Source organism: Pochonia chlamydosporia, chromosome 5, assembly GCF_001653235.2.
Source record: "Pochonia chlamydosporia 170 chromosome 5, whole genome shotgun sequence".
NCBI classification, from domain to species: Eukaryota; Fungi; Ascomycota; class Sordariomycetes; order Hypocreales; family Clavicipitaceae; genus Pochonia; species Pochonia chlamydosporia.
Window position 1 is genome coordinate 2,162,726 of NC_035794.1, and position 24,967 is coordinate 2,187,692.

The 24,967-nt window shown below is 49.1% G+C and overlaps 10 protein-coding genes and 3 non-coding genes across 13 annotated transcripts; 9 read left to right on the forward strand and 4 right to left on the reverse strand.

The window, feature by feature from the left end:
- Positions 1-401: 401 nt before the first annotated feature.
- On the forward strand, positions 402-3,679 carry VFPPC_05958 (signal transduction protein Syg1; the record flags this gene model as incomplete). The annotated part of the gene is made up of 5 exons (XM_018285071.1): positions 402-441; positions 655-2,456; positions 2,510-2,599; positions 2,654-2,948; positions 3,018-3,679. The coding sequence occupies 5 exons, from the start codon at positions 402-404 to the stop codon at positions 3,677-3,679; spliced, it is 2,889 nt and encodes a 962-aa protein (XP_018142037.1).
- Positions 3,680-3,858: 179 nt separating this feature from the next.
- Positions 3,859-5,630, reverse strand: VFPPC_05959 (aspartyl aminopeptidase; the record flags this gene model as incomplete). The annotated part of the gene is made up of 2 exons (XM_018285072.1): positions 3,859-5,142; positions 5,241-5,630. 2 exons carry the CDS (start codon positions 5,628-5,630, stop codon positions 3,859-3,861), a joined length of 1,674 nt encoding a protein of 557 aa, XP_018142038.1.
- Positions 5,631-7,956: 2,326 nt separating this feature from the next.
- On the forward strand, positions 7,957-10,744 carry VFPPC_05960 (sexual differentiation process protein isp4; the record flags this gene model as incomplete). Its single annotated transcript, XM_018285073.2, has 9 exons — positions 7,957-8,062; positions 8,111-8,406; positions 8,473-8,747; positions 8,810-9,015; positions 9,088-9,344; positions 9,397-9,747; positions 9,808-9,990; positions 10,044-10,622; positions 10,682-10,744. The coding sequence occupies 9 exons, from the start codon at positions 7,957-7,959 to the stop codon at positions 10,742-10,744; spliced, it is 2,316 nt and encodes a 771-aa protein (XP_018142039.2).
- Positions 10,745-12,147: 1,403 nt separating this feature from the next.
- VFPPC_05961 (short-chain dehydrogenase) lies at positions 12,148-13,146 on the forward strand (the record flags this gene model as incomplete). The annotated part of the gene is made up of 1 exon (XM_018285074.1): positions 12,148-13,146. The coding sequence occupies one exon, from the start codon at positions 12,148-12,150 to the stop codon at positions 13,144-13,146; it is 999 nt and encodes a 332-aa protein (XP_018142040.1).
- Positions 13,147-13,750: 604 nt separating this feature from the next.
- VFPPC_05962 lies at positions 13,751-14,737 on the forward strand (the record flags this gene model as incomplete). The annotated part of the gene is made up of 1 exon (XM_018285075.1): positions 13,751-14,737. One exon carries the CDS (start codon positions 13,751-13,753, stop codon positions 14,735-14,737), a length of 987 nt encoding a protein of 328 aa, XP_018142041.1.
- Positions 14,738-14,862: 125 nt separating this feature from the next.
- On the reverse strand, positions 14,863-15,525 carry VFPPC_16246 (phosphoglycerate mutase family protein; the record flags this gene model as incomplete). Its single annotated transcript, XM_018293999.1, has 3 exons — positions 14,863-14,951; positions 15,008-15,220; positions 15,282-15,525. 3 exons carry the CDS (start codon positions 15,523-15,525, stop codon positions 14,863-14,865), a joined length of 546 nt encoding a protein of 181 aa, XP_018142042.1.
- Positions 15,526-17,111: 1,586 nt separating this feature from the next.
- On the reverse strand, positions 17,112-18,549 carry VFPPC_05964 (taurine catabolism dioxygenase; the record flags this gene model as incomplete). Its single annotated transcript, XM_018285076.1, has 4 exons — positions 17,112-17,325; positions 17,376-17,684; positions 17,743-18,229; positions 18,285-18,549. The coding sequence occupies 4 exons, from the start codon at positions 18,547-18,549 to the stop codon at positions 17,112-17,114; spliced, it is 1,275 nt and encodes a 424-aa protein (XP_018142043.1).
- A 649-nt stretch (positions 18,550-19,198) lies between these two features.
- Positions 19,199-21,121, forward strand: VFPPC_05965 (high affinity methionine permease; the record flags this gene model as incomplete). Its single annotated transcript, XM_018285077.1, has 4 exons — positions 19,199-19,463; positions 19,515-19,850; positions 19,903-20,824; positions 20,884-21,121. 4 exons carry the CDS (start codon positions 19,199-19,201, stop codon positions 21,119-21,121), a joined length of 1,761 nt encoding a protein of 586 aa, XP_018142044.1.
- Positions 21,122-21,354: 233 nt separating this feature from the next.
- On the reverse strand, positions 21,355-22,071 carry VFPPC_05966 (hypothetical protein; the record flags this gene model as incomplete). Its single annotated transcript, XM_018285078.1, has 1 exon — positions 21,355-22,071. The coding sequence occupies one exon, from the start codon at positions 22,069-22,071 to the stop codon at positions 21,355-21,357; it is 717 nt and encodes a 238-aa protein (XP_018142045.1).
- Positions 22,072-22,316: 245 nt separating this feature from the next.
- On the forward strand, positions 22,317-22,601 carry VFPPC_16247 (hypothetical protein; the record flags this gene model as incomplete). The annotated part of the gene is made up of 1 exon (XM_018294000.1): positions 22,317-22,601. The coding sequence occupies one exon, from the start codon at positions 22,317-22,319 to the stop codon at positions 22,599-22,601; it is 285 nt and encodes a 94-aa protein (XP_018142046.1).
- Positions 22,602-23,910: 1,309 nt separating this feature from the next.
- On the forward strand, positions 23,911-23,984 carry VFPPC_17294. The gene has a single exon. It is a non-coding gene; the product is annotated as a tRNA-Val (tRNA).
- Positions 23,985-24,000: 16 nt separating this feature from the next.
- Positions 24,001-24,074, forward strand: VFPPC_17295. The gene has a single exon. It is a non-coding gene; the product is annotated as a tRNA-Val (tRNA).
- A 16-nt stretch (positions 24,075-24,090) lies between these two features.
- Positions 24,091-24,164, forward strand: VFPPC_18778. The gene has a single exon. It is a non-coding gene; the product is annotated as a tRNA-Val (tRNA).
- Positions 24,165-24,967: the final 803 nt, after the last annotated feature.

The following is a 24,967-nucleotide window of genomic DNA, read 5'->3' on the forward strand; positions in this document are numbered from 1 at the left end:
TTGCCATTTTATCCGCCACCAGACCAACTTGACTGACTTATTCACCCCAGAGACATACTCCCGCCTTGAAGTCCCAAGCCTTGACATGCCTCGATCCATCCACATCCATCCAGCTTTGACCTGAAGGTGGGGTCCCGGTCTTAGATTCTCAGGGCACGTTGTGCAAATCTCGTCTGTGAGAGGTCTTGTTCCACTTGCTCTTCAACATCGACATGCCAGTCCGTGGCCGTCTTTAACCCCATTCGCAGGCCAACGCCATAGTCTTCTCACAAGTCTGCTTCTGGGTCTGTACTCTGGACTTCCAGCTTGCATCTTTGGATCCTTGTTGTTAAACATACAGCTCTTGCACATGCACACAACTTCACCTTACTGAGGGCTGCGCTGCAGCTGAGACGCCGGCCATGAAGTTTGCGAAGGAGCTTGAGAGAGATGCAGTACCAGGTAAGCCCTTGTTCTGTATTTCTAATTTGGCTGCATTTTGAAGCATGACCTGTCCGAGAGGTCAAAAGAAGGGAAAAAGGAAAAGAAGAAGTATACGCAAAAGGAGAAGCTGATTCCGCGGCATCGTCAATTTCGACATTGGGAGCACTGGGCACACTTTTTGAACCTTTTCAAATTTTTCAAGCCGACTAATCATTTCTCATTTTCTTGCAGAATGGCGCATCAAGTACCTCAACTACAAGGCCGGCAAGAAGTACGTTAAAGCCGTTTCACGAGCCATCAATAGGACACCCAAACATGCCAATCGAACTCCATCCTTCTTTCGATCAAACACGTATGACCTGCCGTCAATTCTGCCCACCTCGGCTTCAGGTCCGGCTCCCAAGCGAACTCCAAAACAAAGGAACGGAGCTGCGGTTCCTCGATCAAATCCAATCACGTTCTCCGGCGGCGCAAGCGAAGATGAAGCCTTGACCGGCGATGGCAACGACCTGCAGTATGGAAGCTTTGTGCCAACGCCGCCAACGCACAGCCCGTTGAGAGACAACGACGACAAGGCTCATGACTTTGCCTTGCCAGCACCCGCTATCAAGGCACCCGACTCACCAGAGCTCACGAAACCTTCTGGAGCTAAGACCTCTCGAAGTAAATTGCCCCTGCAACGACGAGCCTCTACCGCGGCGGAGCCGGTGACAACACGATATGATACTCTGCGGCCGCATCCTATGGCGCGGCGGCCGACCATTGGAGCCCTGACAGAGTCGCCTTCACAACTTCGACGAATTCTTTCCCATGCACACAGTCCTCTGAAGCGGGATGCATCAAAACCAGATGGCGGATTGACCGACTTTGACCTGGTTCGAGAAAGGGAACGCGAGTTTTACGAGTTTATGGATTCTGAATTGGAAAAGGTTGAGGCGTTTTACAAACTAAAGGAGGATCAAGCTGGGCAGCGGCTCTCCTTGCTGCGACAGCAACTTCACGAGATGCGAAATCGACGAATTCAAGAGATGGCTGCAAATCGCGACAACGATCCCGATAATGGACAATATACCGACATGGAGAACTCCAAAGACAACTTGAATGGGTGGGTTCAACCGATAAAGGCTAAGATCTTTCCGCCGGGACCCAATTCCAAGGCACTTCGAAACATGCCAACGACGCCATATCTTCCAGCCAGTGCATCAGCTGGCGATGCGACCAGAGACTACAGCCGGCGGCGGCAAAAGGAGGACGTGTCATATCGAACAGCCAAGCGAAAGTTAAAACTTGCACTGCAGGAATTTTACCGAGGGCTCGAACTGCTCAAATCATACGCACTTCTGAACCGGACTGCGTTTCGAAAACTGAACAAGAAGTTTGACAAGGCGGCCAATGCTCGACCACCGTTGCGGTACATGAACGAAAAGGTGCACAAAGCTTGGTTTGTGAACAGCGATACTCTCGATGGGCACATTAAAGCTGTTGAAGACTTGTACGCACGATACTTTGAACGTGGCAATCATAAACTTGCGGCCGGAAAGCTTCGAAGTCTTTCAAAGCACTCAACAGACGAGTCTGGAAGCTCATTCCTCAACGGCTTTCTCATCGGCACTGGGCTCATCTTCAACATCGAGGGACTTATCTACGGCTCGCAGCTCCTCTACAGTTCCGATCCCGTTATTCGCCAGCAAACTGGCTACCTCTTACAGTTATACGCGGGCTACTTCCTCATGCTGTTCATGTTCTCCCTCTTTTGCATAAATTGTTTTGTATGGACCAAGAACAAAATCAACTATCCGTTTATATTTGAACTCGACCAGCGAAGTGTGCTTGACTGGCGGCGACTTGCTGAGTTTCCAAGCTTCTTTTTACTCTTATTGGGCATTTTTATGTGGATGAACTTTAGCCAATACGGTGCGGATTGGCTTTATATTTACTTTCCCGTGTTTTTAATTTGCATCACTGCGGCGATTATTTTCTTCCCGGGACCGATACTGTCTCACAAGAGCCGGTCATGGTTTGTCTATGCGCATGTAAGTACTTGCAAGGTCTGAGTTGATTCGGTACGGCGTGCTAACTACGGCAGTGGCGCCTTTTGCTGGCTGGGCTTTACCCGGTCGAGTTTCGCGATTTCTTCCTTGGAGACATGTATTGTTCACTCACATATTCCATGGCTGTAGGTGTCGTCATTGTGCCCTGGGTCTGCGGCCTGCAAAACTAACAAATGTAGAATATCGAATTATTCTTTTGCCTGTATGCAAATGGGTGGGACAATCCCACACAATGTAATTCGAATCACTCCCGCCTCTTGGGCTTCCTGATGACCCTGCCCCCTATTTGGCGCTTCTTCCAATGTCTTCGTCGATACAAGGATACGCGCAATGTGTTTCCTCACCTTGTCAACGGCGGCAAGTATATAATGACCATTACCGCCACTGTCATGCTCTCCCTCTACCGCATCAACAATTCCCGCACAAACCTGGCTCTCTACATTACCTTTTCCGTCATCAATGGCGTCTATGTCTGTACGTGGTCCTTTGCACCCCTCTGTCCGCCTTTATCAATGCCAATACTAATCGCGACGCACAAAACAGCTATATGGGACCTCTTCATGGACTTCTCCCTCTTACAAACCGACGCACGACATTACGCTCTCCGCGACATCTTGGCCTTCAAGCGCCGCTGGCCATACTACTTCATCATGGTCATCGACCCTATTCTCCGCTTCGCGTGGATTTTCTACGCCATCTTCACCCACGACACGCAACACTCGACCATCGTCTCCTTCTTCGTGTCGTTTGTGGAAATCCTGCGTCGCGGAATGTGGGCACTCTTCCGCGTCGAAAACGAACACTGCGCCAACGTCTCGCAGTACAAGGCATCCCGCGATGTTCCACTGCCGTACCGCATCGAGCCACTGATGGACCGCGTTAGTGAGGAAACGTCTCCTATATTGACGGCGGACGAGCAGAGACGGCAGGAATTGACGCAATCGACGGGGAGTTCTACGGCTGTTGCCTCCACGCTGGGGACTTTGCGGCGGCGCACAGATACGATTAGTGCTCGGTCATTTTCCAAGATTCTCGCCGAGGCTCATAAGCAGGACTTTGTGAAGAGGCGCAGGCCAGAGGAAGTGGTGGACGATGAGGCTGGCGAAGAGCCAAGTGACGAGGATGAGGAGGATGAGGATGAGGAGGCCGAGGCGGCGAGTCTACTCGAGGAAGGTGAGGCTAGAGGACTCAGGAGTCGGCATTAGAATGGGTCATGTCAACGTCAACATAGCATGAAGCGATTGCAATTGTAGTAGTCTTCAAAGTGTTCTATATTCTAGATAGTATATGCCTAGGCTTCGTTCTATCATGGTATCGCATCTGTTACACAGATTCTACCTCTTCCCGTCGCTAGATTCGTCCTGCGCTGATAGTTGCATCGAAATCAAGACCACTCCTCATCAATCTGCTCCCACAGATCCAAAAACCCCTTGAAAAACTTGACACCCAGGCCCGGATCCAAGGCGCCAGTCGTCGCTCTGACGGAATGCATGCTCAACTGCGCCAAGCCCGCATCCGCAGCCCTACAGCCCATGGCACTAGACAAGCTAGGCCCAATGGTGCCGCCGCTCCTCGAGTCGTTGCGAATCTGGAAATCTTGCGTCTTGGCACCAATAATTTCGCCTACTCGTCGTAGGATAGCCGTCGACACGGCATCAGTGGTCATGTGACCGTTGGAATCGCCGGCAATGGCAATACCTACGTTTAGCTGGGGCACGTGTTGGTCTAGATACGTCTCCAGGAAGTTGGGGTTGCCGGCGTGTGTCACGTCCGCCGACAAGAGGAACGACTTGGCGTATGTTTGGCCGAGGAGGCCGGGGCCGTAGGTATCGGGGTTGAGGGCTTCGACGGTTCGTTCAATGACGATGGGGAGGAAGTTGCTGCGGGCGCCTTGACGGAGGAGCGAGCCGATTTCTTCGTCGTCAAACAGGGCGACGAGCTTGATGTAGCTGTCTGAGGACTTGGTGTCCGCGGCAAGGAGACCCATCAGGGCGGACCAGGAGCAGAGCTTATCGTCGATGCGGCCGGCGGTGATGAACTCCCTGTCCATGCCCATGGTCTGCGCGGGCTGGCTGTCGTAGAGCTCGAGTTCCCAGTTGAGAATGGAGGTGTAGGACGTGATGCCGAGTTGCTTGGCAATGAGCTGGACGAGTTTCCGGGGCTGGGTGTTCACAAAGGCGCCTTCATGTCCAAGCGGTTCGGCATCTTGTTCGGAATGCGGCGACGAGCTCTGCAGGCCGATTACGGGAACGGCCTGTGTCTCCTTGTTGTTGCTGCCAAACATGCCTACGCCAAAGTGAGGCGCGAGCGTGGGTATCTTGGCAATGGGCCAGTCCAGCTTGACGAGCTTGGTGGCCGTCTTGCCGGTTTCAGGGTCGCGCACCACGACGCGGCCGCCGATGCTGAGATCGCGATCCCACCAGGTATGGTTCAGGCCGCCGGCGTATTGGGCCACGCCTAGCTGGACGTAGCCTGCCTTGCTGGGACGGTTGCTTATGGGCTTGAGGCGCGCGGTGAGGGCGTCGATGTGGCCGCCAATCATGCCCACGCCGTTGCCGGGCTTGTAGGCGTGGCCGACGGTGAAGGCGATGATGGTGCTGCCGTTGCGAGTCACCCAGTACTTGCCGCCTGGGCGGACTTTGCCGTTCCATGATTCTCGGGCGTCGAGCTACGACGGGCCTTGTTAGCAAGTGCATATTGTTTGTGCTGATAGATGCGTGTGGTTGTCACGGTATCCAACACGTTAATCGGCTGGGCGTTGCATACCTCCTCAAACCTGCTGTCGCTCAGCTTGCGCTTAAAATAATCAACGGTATGGAAAACGGTAGGGTTCTCCTGCAAAAAATCGCAAAACGGCTTCGTAAACGCCTCGGGTCGGCATTGCTCGACTTGGCAAAGGCGGCAGACCTGGCCCTCGCTAAGGGTCGGGTTCATCTGGTTGAGTTCGTAGGGTGTGAGCTTGGACATGCAGTGCCCGCAGACGTGGTTGTCTGGGGAGTTACGGCCGTCCATGTCAGAGAGAATAAAGTTCTTTGACTTGAAGCTCGTCGCTGGTGATGTTGTGCTCTGAATGGGAGGCTGGCCCGGTGTCGGAGGTTGTTGACGCAGCGACAGAACGGAAGCGTAAGGGCTTGGCATGGGAGTTCGTCTCGTCATTGTTGCATGCCACATGGAACGTAATAGATGTGTTGGAGGGCAAACGAGGGAGTGGTCGATGAGTATATTGAGTGAGTAGAGAAGAGAGGAGATAAAGAAGACAGAGTGTGTCAGAGACAGGCGGTGGACCTTTGTGTTTCTATGTCATGTTGTGACCCCAGGCCAACGCCTAAGCCAAGGGTCTCATGATCTCCAAGTGGCAGCTGCTTTCTCCGGAGTGGCTTGACGGCGAGTGCCTGACCTGACCGTCATCATTGATCCTGGCACTTGTTCCTGTGGCTGAGTCCAACCAAACTCCATCAATCCATTCGTCAACCATCACCATCACAGTTCAGTATTAGAATCATGCCAAACAGTTTCACCGTCTGGACATTGATACGGTACCCGTTCCTGGCTTCTCTTCTTTGCTTAGTGGCTGAAGTCCCCACGACAGTCAAGGGTCTTTCAATGGCGTCACGCATTGCTTCTCACCACAACACATTTGATGATCCACCTGCCTCTTGTGGAAAAATGTCTGGACGCCGGTTGATAAGGAATTTGTAAGACTCCCTGTCAAGAACATGGGGACACAAAATTTGAACGTTTTACCACATTGGTCGAATCTTGTACCTGTACCTTTTCCCATCATGAAATAACCATGCCCCAAGCCCCGGATCCGCCAACTACATAAGGACACAGTTGATCGAAACATTGACACCCTCGCACCTACAATCTATGGTCAAAGGTATTTGAACATATCGAAGTATACACTAACACAACTCAATATACCTCAGCACACAGCGCGATATGCGATACCTTTCCTTGTTTAAATACGTCTGACCCCCACTGTGATTGGCGTCTTTCCGAGCTTCGTCAAGTGAATCAACGTTATTGGCGACGTGAAATTATTGGGAGGTATGAGAAGCGCAAGGTCATTCGATGTTCATCAAGCAACAATTTTATTTCGTCCTTGGCCGTTGTTCAAGAGGGTTCAATGTTGTGCCACTTTGGCTGCGTCTGCGTCACCTTTTGTTAATGAAGTTTACCGCCTGGCAACACACAACACATCGTAGTACAAGAGCTGAGCTCATCATTTCGGTTTCGTTTACTCCGTAGTCTCTCTTCATGTTTCTTACGTACCAAACCATGCCTTTAATGAAGCCTGACCGTGCATCACAAATTCGGTAAACACTTGCCTCTTAGTGGCTACCGCATCCTGGCAACAAAGACGGCTTGTTGAAGTCACCACAGCACGAATATGTTTCATTCCCATAGCCTATTGAGCCCAAATACCACGGCGAGTGTCGATATCCCTGGACTGGAGTGACCGTATCGGTACATGAGATGTTAGTATGGGAGCATTCCGGTTCCACAGCTCTGTAGGACATGTAACTCAGTCTCCTTCCGGGCTAGAGTTCCGATATCAGGTGTTTCTATATCCAGGTTTTTGTGAACTGCCGAAAGACTGTATCCATCCAAATTGTGCCGTCAAATTGTTAGCTAAGCTTGTTATTTCGCCGCTCTCCGCTGGCAACGGCTACCCACGACGCCGACTTAACTCCGCCCTTCGACCCATTAGCAGCATGCAACTGTCAGTAACTTGGCACAAAGCGCTAGCAATTCGGAAGCTTCCCGAAATATTGGGTCGATTAATTATATCACATCTTTGGAGACATACATACTGTATGCTGACTTGACAAATCACTGACTGCTTCGATCACCAGTGAGCCCATGCCACTGCCTGAAAGTATAAAGGAACCGTTGTTCTTGATCGCTTTCCATGATTTAAACAACTGTAAGACACTCCCTTACCTGAAGAGCAGTTTGTCAGTTGTGGAAATCGTGGATACTAAAGCTGGACTGCCATGGGCTTCGCCTCTTTACTCCACTGTTCTCACATACGTTGTGGTGTTGAGCAATAAAAGTCTGATAAGATTAGATCACAATGTTACTCCCTCAGTATTCCCGTAGTTCTTTTGTCATTTTTGACATGTTCCGACGCAGACCCGGCAATTTCCAAATCCAGGATGTGGCCAATCGGGTTCCTGAGACGAGCGTCCAAACTTTGAATTGCGTAGAGACTCTCCATATCGGCCTGCGATCATGACTGCTTCTCCAGTACACGGATAATCGGCACCAACGGCAGAATTACAATATGTTGAAGGAATCCATTTACAAAGGTGGCTATGCTTCAAGATCCACTCCCTGTGTCCACTGCACTGGTGGAACAGGAACAAGTGTTTGATGGTATGTCGTTCCGGGTTAAGTACTAAAGCCTGAAATATCTCATATTATCTGATGATCAGTTGATCCTAACAACGACCCAAGTGCCGTAGAAGTATTTAAAATGGCTGTGTTGAAATCTGATATCAGTCCAGCCGGCGTCACAAACTTGACTGTCCATTCATCTTCAAACGATGATGACACCGAGAATCACACGACACAGTTTGACCGTACGTACCAAATTACTTCTGTATGACCCTATACTAATGTAGTTCAAGCCCATTCTTCCGACGGCGATGTCCTCTCAGCAGCTGGTGTAGACATGGGTAACGACGACCCAAGCTTACCGTGTCTCACGCTGAGGATGTGGGTTATCGGTATTGCGTTCTGTATCGTTGGGAGTGGTGTGAATACTCTCTACACGTTTCGATTTCCATCCGTCACCTTGTCGCAGTCTGCGATCCAGTTCTTAGCCTATCCTGTGGGTAAGGCTTGGGAGTTCGTTGTGCCAGACTGGGGCGTCACCGTTTTTGGGACACGGCACAGCTTAAATCCAGGTAGATTTAATCAGAAAGTGAGTACTGTGCTCAAAGTGTGTCGTCACTGTAGCAAGGCGCGACCAACTAATGAAACTCCACAGGAGAATATTCTGATCTATATCCTCGCCAACTTGAGCTACATGACACGTCTTAGTGCTGATGTTTTAACTGAGCAAAGGGTGTTTTATGGTCTGAAGGCTGGCTGGGGGTTCGAGTTATTGATGACACTGGCCACCATTTTGTTTGGCTTCGCCTTTGCAGGTCTGGCACGACCTCTTGTGGTGGAACCGCCCGAGTTGATCTGGCCGGGTGTTTTAGGAAACACTGCCCTCAACGCTGCTCTTCATGGCGGAGGCGGGAAAAAAGATACTTCTGGGTAAGTAAGCCATAACAATCATCACCAGAGCTGCGGCTGACACGATCTTTGGTTGCTTATAGGCACGCTTATACTTGGAAGGCGGCACGGTACAGGTTTTTTATGCTTACCTTCGTGGCTGGATTTGTTTGGTACTGGCTTCCGGATCTGATCTTTCCCGCTCTAAGCTATTTCACTTGGATTTGCTGGATCGCGCCGAATAATGTGGTAGTTAACCAAGTGTTTGGTATGAAGAGTGGCATTGGCCTCCTTCCGTTTACTCTTGACTGTAAGGCTTGCTGTCTTAGTATTACATCTTCAAGCGCTTTCTTCCATTCAGAGCCCTAATTATCTGTCACAGGGAGTCAAATATCCTACATAGGCTCACCTCTCATCGTCCCGACTTGGGTCATCTTCAACATACTGGCCTCTGTCGTCTTTTGGATCTGGGTCGTGACACCGGCCCTGTATTACTCCAACACTTGGTTGTCAGCATATCTCCCCTTACAAAGCAATTCCATCTTTGATGATACAGCTAGCGTGTACAATGTTTCCAAGGTCATTGATATGAGAAAAGGGTTTACCTTTGACGAGGCCAAGTTTGCGGCATACTCAGGCGTAAGTGCTACGGCTAATTGTACCAAGCATCACTGATAAACTTGTCATAAAGATCCGGTTGCCGGTTACGTATGCTTTGAACAAGTTCGGCCTCTCTTTCGCCACTTTTGCATCGCTTTTTACATGGCTCTTCCTCGATAAGCGGCAAGAGATTGCGAAGCTTGTTGGCCAGGTCCGACAGAACCTACTCTTGCCAGTGGGCCATGTTTGTGATGCAGGTGGCTGGAAGAACGAACATACAGACCGATTATCGTCGCAATCAGACACCTCTTTGTGGTGGTACGGTGCTGCGGCTGTTCTAGGTCTGGTTTTTGCCATGTTTGCCTGCGAATACTATCCTGTTCAGCTACGTTGGTACGGAGCTGTTCTGGCGTTCACAATATCTGCTGTTTTCTTTCTGCCAGTATGTGTCTTCATATTTCACTGTATGTTAGCGGACATGATAGCTGATCTGCGGATACAGCTTACTTGGGTGTTTGCGATATCTAATGTGAAGATTAATATTGAACTGTTCTGTCGACTTGTTGCCGGATATGTCTGGGAAGGAAAGGTTCTGGCCAACATCTGGTTCTTTTCCCTTGGATCAATATCCACCACCAAAGGACTTGCTTTTGCACAGGACCTCAAGTTGGGGATGTACTGCAACGTAAGGATATCCACTCCCATTAAGATAGGATAAGATGCTGACCGGAACGACAGATTCCTCCTCGTCATTTGTTCCTTGTGCAGGCAGTAGGTCTGGTTATCGGTAGCGTGTCTCAAGTCGCCGTACTGAATTGGGCGCTTAATCACATACCCAGAATTTGTACATCCAAGGCCCCCAATGGGTTCACATGTCCTTTCTCCCGAACCCATTTCAACACCAGTATGGTATGGGGAGCCGTCGGCCCTCGCAAGTTCTTTGCTCCGGGCACGCCTTATCGACCTCTCCTCTGGTTCTTCTTACTTGGTTTTCTGCTGCCCATTGCTGTATATGGCATTCGACGTGCATTTCCCAAGGCACGGTGGCTGCGACGAGTGCATGTTCCGTTGCTGCTTGGTGGATTAGGATATATTCCCCCAGCGTCTGGCACAAACTACGGCGCGTGGGCTATTGTGGGACTGTTGTTTGGGCTCCTGATCAAGAAAAAGCGAAATATATGGTGGAACAAGTACAATTTTGTATTGAGTGCATCACTTGACTGTTCGACGGCGATTGCAGGTATTCTGATATTCTTTGCTGTTGTATACACGGGAGCATCGAAGAACCTCGCATGGTGGGGAACCAAAGTACACATGGTAAGATATCTCCAGGATTCGGCACTAGCATTTACGCTGAAGCTAATAAATGTTTCAAGGACACGTGCGACTGGAAGGCCTGCCCATACCTGGAGCTTGCCGAAGGAGCAAAGTTGGAATGAGGGTTAGACCACGCAGCCGAATGCTCGACGATGGGACTGATGAATATCTGTCACTGTCCAAGTGAATGCTAACTTTTGATGCGATTGTGCAAGACAGAAACATTCTTTTGCCCGATCTTGAGAGCCAGTGTTTGTACTCGTAACAGGGGAAATGGACAGTTGAGCCACAGAAGTTGGTCAACTTTGCTCAGCACAGCAGTGAACAAAATAGTGTCTCAGGTGATGTGACAAGTGCGACCATGTCTTGATGCGACTTTGTGGAACTGCTGATGTCTAATTATGCCCACACAACGTCCAAGCGTCGTTGGCTTAGGCCCCAGCGCCTTTTTTTCTTTTCCTGGTGTTGCCAAGAAGATCGATTGATGGTGTACGGAGTATGGTGGCCTGGTGCCGATATTGACGAGCAGCCCATTGCCGTCTGAGGGCTGGATGAGCCGAACCGGGAGCGGGCCGTCCGACATTGACCCTGCACCATCCAAAAGGAGGTCGACAACTGCTGCAGGCAATGTGAGGCATCATACTCCCAAATACGTGCAGGGAGGCCACAGCCATCCCAGACAATTGATTCAAGGGCCATGGTTCGTTACCATGGAATGCAATGGCCCGAGTGTGGGGTTGCACAGTGGCGGCTTGGTGGGGGATCCTCCAGTCCGGTGTGATTGACGAGGTTGCACAGAGATGGCCAAGCCTGTGGTTAATGTTGGGAGTGATCAAAAACCTACATGCAGTGTGCAGGTAGTTGGGGAGGAGAGTGCAAAAAAGCAAACATAAAGAGACTGGAGAGGAGAAAATGACAAGTTGACCAGGGAATTGGAGGGATGGGCCACAGATCAGCATCAGGGATGCATGAGGAAAGAGCGACCAAGATGACTGGGGTCAAGCGCCTGCTTGTTGGTCACATTAGTTGACTGACACAGACATCACAGACAAACAGACGACTTTCGAATCCTGGAAAGGCCGACGATCAACTTGCAAGCTAAGATGCCGTACCACATTAAACCGTCCATTACTGGGCGGAAACAATCTCGAGAAAAGATGGAACGCCAACATCTCAAATCCTTGCCATTGGCCCAGGTTTCGGAACTTGAGTCGCCCGGAGACACCAACCAGACTTCAAACGGAGTAGCTCAGTTCAACTCGCCACGCTTTTTTTTTTTGGCTTCTGGGTGATTCACCAGAGTCGTGTCGTCAAACAGTGACGATGAGTTGTTTGGCTAGGCTAGGCTTGGATTTCGCAGACCAGGCAGGATAGAGTTCTCCAGTCTTATAATGAACTACTTTCTCCCACTTCACTGTGCTGTGAATCAAGCAACCTTGCACTCTGTTCGCTAGATGAAGGTTTTGGTTTGTGGCCGACGAAAAAAAACCAATCGACGACTACCCAACATCGCCTCTCTGTAGTCATGGCCCAAATGTTTTCACGGGGGACATTCACCCAATCATTCCTCATCCCAAAACCTGTCCTTACCGAAGAGAACCTTCCCGATCAGACTGGAAAGGTTCATCTCGTCACAGGAGGGTACACCGGTCTTGGCAAAGAGTTGACCTCCATCCTGTATCGACATAATGCAACCATCTATGTGGCTGGAAGAAGCGAGGACAAGGCAGCAACTGCCATCGCAGACATCACGGCCAAAAATCCGGAATCCACAGGCAGACTCGAATTCTTGCATTTGGATTTGTCAGACCTAACTACCATCAAGCCGGCTGTTGACAAGTTCATTGCCAACGAGAAGCGTCTCGATGTGTTGGTCAACAATGCTGGCGTAATGATGTGCCCAAAAGGCAGCAAGGGCAAACAAGGGCACGAGCTTCAACTGGTCACCAATTGCCTCGGGCCCTTCCTCTTCACCAAAGGACTCGTTCCCATTCTGAAAGAAACGGCTATAACTAGCCCACCGGGCTCAGTGCGCGTCATCTGGGCCAGTTCTCTTGTCGCCAATTTGCTGTCACCCACCGGCGGTGTCAAGCTGGGTGAAGATGATGCACCTCAGATATCGTCATTCCAGCCCACAAACTATGGTCAATCCAAAGCTGCCAACAACTTCTACGCTGCCGAATTTAGTAGACGATACGGAGGAGATGGTATTCTGAGCGTCGCGTTCAACCCCGGCAACCTCGCGACCGAACTGCAGCGCCATTTGGACCCCGTCAACTTGCTAACTGCCAAACTGATCAACCATCCTGCTCGATTTGGCGCATACACAGAACTCTATGCAGGCTGGAGCCCCGATATAACTGTTGAGGATGGAGGCATGTTTGTCATTCCGTGGGGTAGAAAAGGCAATGACATCTTGAGAAACGACTTGCGAAAAGCAATTGAAGAGTCAAAAACCGATGAGAATTCAGTACCCAGGCGATTTTGGGAGTGGAGTGATAGAGAGACTTCGCAGTATGCATAAATGTCTCTCCGTTTTGACTCTACTTTCTTTACATACTTGGTTGGTCGGGTTAGAAGCGATGCAAACAGGATTTTTCCCGTATGAGAGTGATTGGTATTGGCGAGCATTTGTATTGTACACCACGATAATTAACTGTTTGATTGCAAAGATATCAACTTGAGATGATTTGTCCCCTCATGCCACGCCGTCTTGGCCTAATTCTTGGCGGCTGGTCCCTGGTATTATGCCAGAGAGTTGCCAGATCGCACAAAGTATACTACTCATTAGGGCCAAAAAAGATATCAGACTACCATACACCCTTCTTATGTTGTACCTCCGACATGGATTCAAGACTCGAAAGGAGTTAGGGACATATCTTGGGACTTACATGCCGGTGGTGGTCTATATCCGTAAACCCCGAGAAGGATGAGATTTGCACCACCTTCACAAGCCAAATTATCAGCTTTACCCAAACTCGCACATGGTATTGCACAGGGTGCTTTGGGTATGTGGTTGACCATTCTCAAGTATAAAATCTCGGATCAATTCTATTAAGAAATTTGAATAGCATCGAGCATTAATCACTTTCACACAATCAACTATTAACAACTTATATTACAACACCATGTCTTCCAGCGTATTCACCCACGCACTCTCTGGCAATGCCTCCAAGCTTGCAGTCAAAGCACACGCCAGCCCTGTGCGAATTTATTGTCCAATTACACTGCCTGTGTCCAACCGGCCTGTCGACTTACAACTTCGTGTAACCTCTCCTGCCTCAGGGACCAATCTTCCAATTATCCTGCTGTCCCACGGCCATGGCCAAACTGACTGGCTGTCTTCCATGTACGGGTACAGCCCTCTCGCAGAATATTACGCTGCCCACGGGTTTGTCGTCTTTCAGCCGACGCACCTCAGCTCCCGAATGCTGAGCTTGGAAAAGCCTCCACAGGGAGATGAGATGTACTGGCAATCTCGTCCGGATGACATGTCTCAAATCCTTAACCATCTCGAGTCCATCGAAGCCGTCGTTCCAGAGCTAAAGGGCCGTCTCGACACGGATAAAGTCGCTGTTGTTGGCCACTCCTTTGGTGGGCTTACCGCTTCAATGCTTCTCGGCGCAACTAACACGGATCCTCGAAATGGTTCCAAGCACGACGCCTTTGACAAACGCATCAAGGCTGGTGTTGTTATCGGAGGCCCTGGAAAGGGTGGAGAGGACCTGTCAGAAGGCGCAAAGGGATTATTGCCGTTTTACGCACCGGATTTTAGCTCTATGCGTACAAAGACGCTGGTGGTTGCTGGGGACGAAGATTTGAGCCCTTATTTGACAGTTCGTGATGAGACATGGCATGCTGATCCTTATACACTGAGTCCGGGACCAAAAGACTTGTTCATGGTCAAAGGAGCCAAGCACACGTTTGGGGGCATAAGCGGTTGGGATTCGAATGAGATTCAGGAAGAAAAGGCCAAGTGTGCTGAAATGCTGGGAGTGTTGCAAAAGAGTACTCTGGCTTGGCTGAGGAGTGCATTATACGGGGATGGGTCTTGGGAAGATATCCGTGGGGTCATAGAGGAACTGGGTTGTGGAATCGTTCAGTCAAAGGAGTAATATTGACAGGCTATGTTGTGTGTAGCTAACCATGGCCACATTGGGATGCAATCTCCCAGAGACTATTACGTAGCTGAATTTAAGACAAGCTACTTGCCTCTTTGTTCATTCAGTACATACTCCCATTAGGAATCGAGGCCCGGGCAGTCTTCCGAAGTAACAGTAACACTTGTGTATGGAGACGGCTGGTTGTAAATCAGGTCGTAGTGATCACCTTCACTTATCAGCATACCGTATGACAGAATAACATATGCTTTGGATACAACCTACCAGGGTACTTTTTCACGTTTTTTCCACCAAGGGCTTTAGATACTTCGTAGAGGTACCCATGCTCCCAACCAATAAGCACGTTGCCGCCTCTATACTTGAGAGCGACGTTTGCAGCACACTTGGGATCATTATAATTGCAAGGAGTATCCATCTTGATGCCTAGAGAGTTGGCAAGAGGGAGGGTGGTATTGTAGGGGCGCTGACTGAGATTGCCTGAGCTGTGTCAGTGGAGGGCAAATGAGAGACTATTCTGTTCTCTAGAGATGAAACAGACTGTTTGAATGTGGCGTTTGCACCATAATGTGCTGAATGTTGTACTTGCTATTCTTGCCAAACACATTAATCAGACACTCAGCACGTTTCATGCCCTTGGCAGAGATTGTTCCATCGTGATTCTTTTCCGCGTGGCGGATGAGGAAAAACTCGGGTGCGCCGTCTGCAGCAACAGCTTCATCTACTGGTACAGCGGCGACAAGGCCAATGCTGACAGCAAAGGTAGCAAAAGCAAGCAACTTCATCTTTATGATGCAAAGATCTCTTAGTATAGCGGCGTAGATTGATAATCGGGTTGGGGCATCTGGTACCCGGCTTGGCAAAGGCCAGGTTTTATACTTCATCATGCGTATCGTCCTGACGGGACGCAATGCCCTGAATTGGGCCAATATCCAAGCGTAGTCATGCTCGTGTATGATATCAGCTCCCTAAGGCGACGCTGATCGCCAAGTGCCGTGCTCAATGGGGAAAGTCGTCATGACTTGACAATCATATTGTGACGCTTGACGAATTGAGTTTGGACCGGCCGCTGCTTTTTGGGTCCGGTGGTGTCGGGGAATCCGGAGGTCCTTTTCTGTGAGATTCTGTAACGCCTGGCCCGATATTACTTACTGCTTTTAGAATGGACCATCTTTTCATAAGCTAGGGTCAGGGACAGCAAGACTGGGCAAACAGTTCCCATTCAAGCCAGGAGTGATATTGGGCTCTAGTACTTCAAGTAAATTTGATTGTGAATCATATTTTCCCTACATTTCAACCCACAATAACTACAGAAACCGGCTGGATAACATGATGCCCGAAATTTGGAATCAAGTCTACTTGTTAGCCCGCCCACTTGAACCATTTTAGCTGCATTAGACCTGTACCGAAGACTTCACAGTATACTTACTAAAATACTCCCGCAATACTCTTTAGTTGCAATTTACAGGTCCCAGAAAGGCAGTCGGTCGCGTGTTAGAGTCCTTATCACAATATTAAAGCAGCAAGAGTCTGTCAACCCGTCTACGATACCACCAGCAGGTCTAATCATGAAACAAAGGACAGGGGTAGAGTGTGGCATTGCTCGGTAGATCGGCTTGTATGTAATATTGATATTGCCTACTCTCCCCATTTGCACGTCGGTCAATGACACGGTCTCGAATCTGGTTATTCTGCTACCCCATTCTATGCTTTGCCGTGCAGGATGGGAGCCGCGGGCTGGGATTAATGTGGAAGGAGATTGCGCATTCTTGTGGCATAATTACAACGTCCTGTTGACTTTCAGTCATAGAAATTTGAAACGACCTAAATGCTGCCAAACTAGCTTCCACATTCATATTGGGAGCAGAGAAACATTGCCCAATATTATCTTCTGGGCAGGGAAGGCTGGTTGATGACAGGAAGGATGGCTCGCAAGGCTCTCCATATTTTGCCAAATGATACTAGGCTTCGCTCCAAGTCAAATGACTGCAGCTGCCCTGCTTCTTTGCGATGCTCCAATCTACTTGTACTAAATTGGTCACCGAGACCCGCCGGTCGTCCATAATGAGATCTCTCCTGCATGTTCCAATGTCCCAACAGTCCTATAGATTATAAGATGCATAGCACGTTTTCTATTCAGGACATTTGTTATGTCATGTTGTTACCTCTGCCCATTACCAACGTGCCAATTCGGCACATGTTTCCACCCACAGGGCAAATCGTTCCGCTCCAAACCCCAGGTTCAAATGATCCTTTGTCCTGGCTTAAGACTTGGAGCAATACCACCTTCCGGATAGAAAACTTGAGTAAGCGCATTTCACTTTTAGATATGAGCATTGCCACATGTCTTGCGAAATACGACTAGTTACATTTAGGCGCTAATGGCAATACCTACAGATGACAATGGAACCCCATTCTGTTTAGCTATTGTGCCAGAAGAAGCCGACCGAATAGACGGCTCAAGAGGAAACACCTGATTCTCAGCAGTTACATCCTCATACACTCTGTCCCATCTGCTCTGTAGGGCCGTGGGTGTGGCCCAATGCAATTCCTCGTCCCGCAACCATAGTCGAATGAGATGGCGTCTGCAACAAGGTTAGCATTATTGTCTAATGGTAGGATGTTGGAACCCTACTGGTTTTTTGCTGAGTCACGGAAACCTCCTCTAGCATGGAAAATGCTCAAGTTATTGACAAACTGGATGTCACCTGGGCGGAACTCCAGAGCTAGAGCGTGCTTCTCGGCAGTGAAGTGCACAGCGTCAAGAGCTTCTGCCTGGGCTTCAGTGATAGCTGGAATGTTGGCACTGCGTGGCAAGCCCCAGTAACCGGTGAAAGCTCTTCTAGCATACTGGATAATGACGCGCTCGGGGTTATTATCCTCAGCGGGCTGGTGATACAAAAGCGGTCGAGGAGTGTATCCAGGAGGGCCAGTTTTGCCAAATCTACAGTCATCACGTCAGAATATGATCAAGAGCCTCCAGGTAAGGAGAAAAGGCTTACTCATCGACATCCCAGGGCTCTGCCAAAGTCCTAATCAAGTCTGGCCTTGTCGCTGCCAGCTCATTATACACAGTCCAGCTGCTAGAGAGATAGCTCTCTCCGCCTTCCTCTGCCGCCGCGAGCGCAAACAGGGCAATTACATCACCTGCGTCTGTATGGAAGACTTGCTTCTCAGTAGTATAAGCCGGTGATCCAATGCTTTTAGCATCCGAGTGTGTAGACAGATCCTTGACGTGTGCTAGCACGACGTCGGCGGGCTTTCCATTATACTGGTGGTCCTGTCTGCCGCGAATTGTTGCCACGTGAGACGCAATGCCAGCATAAATTATCACGTTTTCCTCGCGCGTATACTTCTCGACAGGGATACCGCGAACGACTTTGAAACCGTAGCCGTTGTGGATGTCGGCTGAAATGGATCGAAGACGAGCGTGTAGATTGGGAAGAGGGAAGGTTTGCTGGTTTACTTCGCCAAGTGACTTGTTTTGGCCTGTTTGGTATCAGAAGATTTGCTTGTCATTACGTATCATGCATGCCTTGCTTACTCTTGAAGTGGTCCAGTGCTTGCTGGATCTCTTCCAATTCAGACCGATTCAGTTCATATGACCAGTCGTACTGATCAGTCACTGTTGCTCCAGTCCAAGCCAAACTGGATTCCAACTTTTGCGGAAACCCATCGGGAAGCGTTCTGTCAATTGTTTCCGTTTGTTGTCGCCTCTTAACTCGCTCTTGGTAGCTATCCCAGTTTGGAGTGTACGCGATGTCAGGTTGGCCCGGCGGCCCAGTTCTCTCAATGGTTGAAGTGGCCATTTTCTAGTGATGAGCTTATCTCGAGCACGAGTCAGACAAGACGAGTTCCTCACGATAATTCTTCGTGTATATGATAAGGCTTGCGCGACAACTAATACCAAGGAGAAAGACACAAATTAATAGTGTGCACCAAGGTATGTATCCCTACGAATGTTTGTCATCCACACTTCTCCAATGGCGAGATGCGGTGGTGCAATGTCGCAACTGATCTGATCGTCCCTTTGGTTCTAGACAACCCACACCACAACTCATCCGCCAACCAATGACTAGCCAAGCATTTGGGATCCTGATCCAAGTAACTTACAAGTTGCATGAAGGCTATACAATGCCATTGAAGGCCTTCGGCAAACACCCAGAAACAGTGTAGACGGCCCGTGTCGCCTTACTTATTTTGTTAGTGTATTATGGAGAATGCCAAGTAATGGACATGTCACTTAGACAGTATTGCAAAGTGTCATTGCAAGGATACGCTTGCGCAATTGTAAGAAATGATGAGGAACAGCTTGGCAGTGAGATTTCGCAAAAGCTAAAAGGACCAGAAAGTTAAGCTTATTTATTGCAGCCATGATCATTCGAAGGGCGCAAAATAGTAAATACAAGTTCTAATTTGCTTGTTACCTTCAAGAGTGTCTCGGGAACGTGAGACACCATGGGCCTCCGGTTCTGGCAAACGTCTAACAAGGCGGCGCCTAGTCCAGACACTGTATACGCATCCGACAGTTCGTCGGACATTGTGTATGACGGCGACCTCGCCTTTACTCGTGTCAAGGGAGGAAATGGCTCGGAAGCCACCTATCAAGAAGCTGTTGGTGCGCCAGTTGAGAGAAACTCCCCATTAGGATATCATGTAGGATGGGCAACAATCATCTTTCTCAATGTCAACCAAATGATTGGCACGGGAATTTTTTCAACACGTTTGTCACATCTACTCGAAAACTAGCTCAAGACACGCTAACACTCCCTAGCCGGGAATATACTCAAGGCAACCGGTTCTGTCGGGCTGGCTCTGATATACTGGGCTATCGGTGCCGTTATGGCTATAGCTGGCTTTGGAACATATCTCGAACTGGCCAGTTACTTTCCTAATCGCAGCGGGTCCGAAGTGGTTTATCTTGAGCAAGCGTATCCTCGACCAAAATACTTCTTTCCCATCGCATATGCGGTGCAGTCTGTCATTCTGTCATTCAGCAGCAGTAATGCCATCGTCTTGTCACGATATTTGTGGCGAATTGCAGGAAAGACACCTTCTGACTGGCAGATGAAAGGGGTTGCTATTGCTGCATACACGCTTGCCGTAATTTGTACGTCGCATAGTCTCTCTCTTTGCACACTTCCTGCTGACCACCCATTCAGGCGTCGTTGCACACAACAAGTACTCCCTCTGGGCTGTCAACATACTGGGTGTTTTGAAGATTATTACTCTTGTATTCATCAGTATCACAGGACTGGTAGTCCTTGGCGGCAATGTATCTCGAGTTCCACATCCTGGCGACAACTTCAGCAACGCCTTTGAGGGCACAACAAACAACGGCAACGACTTATCCACAGCACTTGTCAGCATCGTGTTTGCCTATACTGGCTTCTCCAATGCCTTTAATGTGGTCAATGAGATTAAGAACCCTATTCCGTCAATCAAGAAGCATGGCTTCATATCGGTTGTGATCGTGGCGGTCCTATACATGCTCTGCAACATTGCCTACTTTGCAGCAGTGGACAAGGTCCAATTCGGAAAGTCCAAGGAGATTGCAGCAGGCGTCTTCTTCACCACTGTCTTTGGTCCCGGCGCGGCGGAAACAGCTCTCAATGTGCTTGTCCTTCTAAGCGCCTATGGAAACCTCTTGGCTGTACTTGTTGGCCAGTCGCGGATGATTCGCGAAATTGGCCGACAGGGTGTTTTGCCATTTACCAACTTTTGGGTTGCAACGAAACCTTTTGGAACTCCAATCGGTCCGTATTTACTCAAATGGGTCATGACATTCGTCATGATTGCTGCGCCGCCTGCGGGTGATGCATTCCAATTTGTCGTCAGTCTCAAAACATACCCAGAGGCCATGTTTGGCCTGGCAATGACTGTCGGTGTCTTCATTATACGACGCCGCAGAAGCCGTAATAAGTTACCCAGGTCGCAATTCCGCGTCTGGGACGTGTTGTTGGTGTTTTACAACTTGATCCAGGTCTACTTGCTGGTCATGCCCTGGTGGCCGCCAAAAGGAGGACCATACGCCGGCGATGTGAGCTTTTGGTACGCTACATACTGCGTGACTGGTATTGCTATGTAAGTCTGCCGATCCAAAGTCGACGAGAGTTCCATGAACCGAGCTAACCTTCAACAAGCATGATTGTATGTGGACTGTACTATGTGGCGTGGATGTATGTCATTCCAAAATGGCGAGGGTATCGAATTCGCGCCGAGGTGACCAAGGCCGAGGATGATAGTGTTATTTCGCATAGGCTTGTCAAGGTTCCACTGGTTGAGGTAGAACAATGGGATGCTGAGCATGACGAGTCAGGCCAGTTGAGACTGAGGCATGTAACCATTCGAGATGAGAAGGGAAGCGGACCTGAAGCATGAAGTATTTTCGTACTGGAATACCTTATTATGATGCCAACGGCAGTGGGTAGCATTTTGGCCACGATTCAACTTCCAAGCTTGCGTTTGTCATCATCAGCTAGTGTGCTTATTCTGAATTGAGAGGTATTAATTAATTAAGCTCTTCATAACTAGATTCCGTCTGCCATGTTACAACCCAAGCCCTTCATTACATATAGTTCTCCGAATCCGTTAGCCATTCGTCGTAATCTCATCTAAGGCCCATACTTGGTCCAGTCCAGGGACTTGACATCGGGGTAGCACTCGCTGTCAAGAGCGTACTCATGGCTGGAAATCGAGCCAGCAGGCAAGTCGTTCAGCTTGGTGCATTCGGGGACCAAGCGAACGGGTGCGCAGCCATCAGGGACGTTTCGATTGATAGAGCCATCACTACCAACGGTAGTTTCGGCTTGTTTGAGGATAACAAAGTACTGGCCCTGGTAGTAGGGCTGACTCTCGTTGCAAGCAACCCAAGTCTCAGGGTACAAAAAGGCGTACGGCTCGGGGAACCGGCTAATGCCAATGCCAGACTGTCCAGCACCGCCATCCAGATGCGCTGTCGAAACGGTCTCAGAGTTGGGGTCCTTGACAAGCTTCAGTCCTGAAGGGAAAGGAGGAGTTCCGCTGTCAGAAAGGACATTGGATTGACCGTATCTTTGTTCGGACACAGTGCCATTCTGGTAAAAGATGCGGGCGTAGTCGGCGCCTGAGCTCTGGCCAACAAGGGCCAAACCAGCACCAACATGGATGCTGGAGACGTAGGTGTTTTGGATGGGAGGTTGAAAGTCCTTGGATAGATCAGTGACGTTGACCACGAGGTGGAAACCCTTGGAGGTTGACTTTGGTGGGTAGTTGGGAACGACTTGTCGCTCACCCAAGGGAGAGGCGACAGCAAGGCCGATTAGGCCGAGAGTGGCAGCGGAGACGAGCATTTTGAAGTATTGGGTGATGAGATTCGGAAAGGATGCTTGGGGTAGAGAAGTGGTGGGAGGTTGTGGGTTTTATATTGCCTTGACTTGATCGACAGTCACTTAATGTAGACAAACCCACCATTTGCAGACACTCGTCAAACCCAGCAGACTTTCAAGTCGATAATCCACGGTTTCTCTACTCTTAGTGGTGGATTAAACAAGAAGCGCCAAGAACATGTGCATCAAGATGATGGTTCCCAGTGCCGATGTCTCACAGAGCTGATCTCCCGGTGGCGCAAACTTCAACATCAGCCAAGCCGGCATACGCGGGATCTCTGGAGATGTTTGTTCCACTTTCAACCTCTCCTTCTGCAGTTGCAACAGGTCACGATCAAGCTGTTCTCCATCCACGACAATCCTCCAACCTCCGAATCGAGTCGATGCTAACTGCAAAATGGTTCATCAGCCGTGGAACCCATGGCGCCTTTCGTATGCCAAGAACGAAAATGGTCGGCTTGGCCCTCAGTTGCCCCGAAAAAAACGGGCATTAGACGGCTCCAATGACAAGAGTGCAGACGCTAAGCCAAAGGGCCAGTGATGTCTCGGCGTGCAGAAATGTAGACCCTGTGGAAATTCTGGGGATGACCACGAATACGAGATTAGCATGTCGTCATAACTCCCTGCGTTTCTTTTTGCCGGTCAGGGCTGTCATGGTGTCAAAAGGGCATGGTTAGCGTTGCCTCGTAGTTGCTGTAGCGTTGCATTGACGACGGCTAATTAGTGAACCCTCATTCAAAGCAACATGGCAGTTTCTTTGCCGGCTGTCAGCTCGTATTCTTTCATTTCCAGACTAGTTTTGTAGCCTGTTGGAATCACCTTTCTGCTCTCGTCCAAGAAAGTCAGCTGGCCAATTTCTAATCCAAGTTGAGGTTGGGTCACGAGCCTCGAAGACAAGATGCCGTCGGTTGAAAGTAGTTGCCTGAATTGCTTAGCTTCACCTAGCAATTAGACCAACGTCGTCACTGCCTCAGCCTAGTAAATTCTCAAGTCCGTGTTGCGCCGGGTTTAGATATACAGGGTCCAACGTTCCTTGGCGATGAAAACTCTTGGCAGAAGGGCATTGGTCTCTTTTTTTTTTTTTTTTTCTTCCCAAGTATGTGATGTCACTTGGTCCATAGTCTTTGTGCTGACTGGTTCGGCCGAACAACTTCTGACATGATTGAGTTGAAAATTATCACTAACCCAAAATACACCATGGAGAGAATTACAGAGTAAACATAATGACCATCAATTCCTACTGTCACATTGTGAAATTGCTCTTATTATTTTTTATTTTTTATTTTTTAATCTCTTTTTCAGTTTCATTTCATTCTTAGAGTAGTTTTGAGTGAAGAGTCAAACCAGTGTCGCGAGTTTTCTCAAGTCCAACTCCCACAACCTTACCCTGCAGGCAGCCATCTCATCGATGGAGCACCAGGCAAATCAGAATGAAATACACCAATCAGTCACAATTTGAGTTTTGAGTTTTTTCTATTCTTAGACTCTATCAACTACTAAATTCTTTAACACAGCGTGTTTTGTGGCCAACCCAATATCCAGCTGTCCCAAGATCAGATTAACACTTGGTCAATTTCACCATGTTGTTAACCACTTCCTGAGACTCAAAGACTCAATTTACTACATAAACTATGAGCAACAAATAACCTGTAACAAAAACTTTTCATCACAAAACCGATAACTCGCTGACAACGGTGAGGACCATTGCCCTTTCAGTCTTCGTGGAACAAGGCTCACCGGAGCAGTAAGCGCAACCTTCTTAGTTATCAATAATTTCAAATATCTCAACCAATCAGAATAACAGGTTTCGTGGTCTAGTTGGTCATGATTTCTCGCTAACACCGAGAAGGTCCCCGGTTCGAGCCCGGGCGAAACCACACGGATTGATTATTTGGTTTCGTGGTCTAGTTGGTCATGATTTCTCGCTAACACCGAGAAGGTCCCCGGTTCGAGCCCGGGCGAAACCACACGGATTGATTATTTGGTTTCGTGGTCTAGTTGGTCATGATTTCTCGCTAACACCGAGAAGGTCCCCGGTTCGAGCCCGGGCGAAACCACGCGATCCTTCTTTTTGCCCTTTTATGGCAGGGGAAGTCTCATTTTTGCCCTGTTCGTCTGGAGATGTGAAGGTATCGTGAGGTGTGTGTGGGATGAGGTGTGCTTGTGGGGAACTGGTGTTGTAACCGAGTCTTGGTGGGTCTCGGTGCAAAAGAATTGATGTAGACAACTTTGGATTGATACTGTTAGTTATCAAGATCTTTCATGCTTTTGTTGAGTTGCGGCGGGTTGTGTGTGGTTATTTTTGAAACTTGGAAACGTTGTCGGGGGAAGAATCATGGTAGTCCAACCTATTGGTGTTGCCGTGTAGTCTGTGAATGTAGTCTGTGAATGTTTGACTATGAACACTAGCTTAACACTTGCGCTTTATTTTTCGCTACTATTACGCTGCAGGAGTCCCAAGTCGCCGGTTGACGACTTTGTTCCTTTCGTATTAGCTATAGATCTTGCTCTGTTGGCAATCCTGCCGTTCAACGATAATGTTTTGGCATCCGCTTGTCACTTGGCAGGAAACGGAGATTGTGAAATTCTGTGACAGGGTACCAAAATGCCAAGAAGATTTGCAATCTGACTTTAACCCTTGTCTTGTCCTGTCTGACTTCTCCACTTGAGCAACCCGCCCTGCGCGAAGATAGGCGTGGCCTGTTTCTTATAAAAAGGCAGCACACTCCCCTCGATGTAAATTTTTTCCCATTTCCTCATCACACCAACCTTTGTCTTTCCAAATCTTGCATTCGATTTTGCATCTGCTCGCTGTAGCGAAGACTATCCAGCATGGAGTCGGCGATTTCACTGGAGCTAC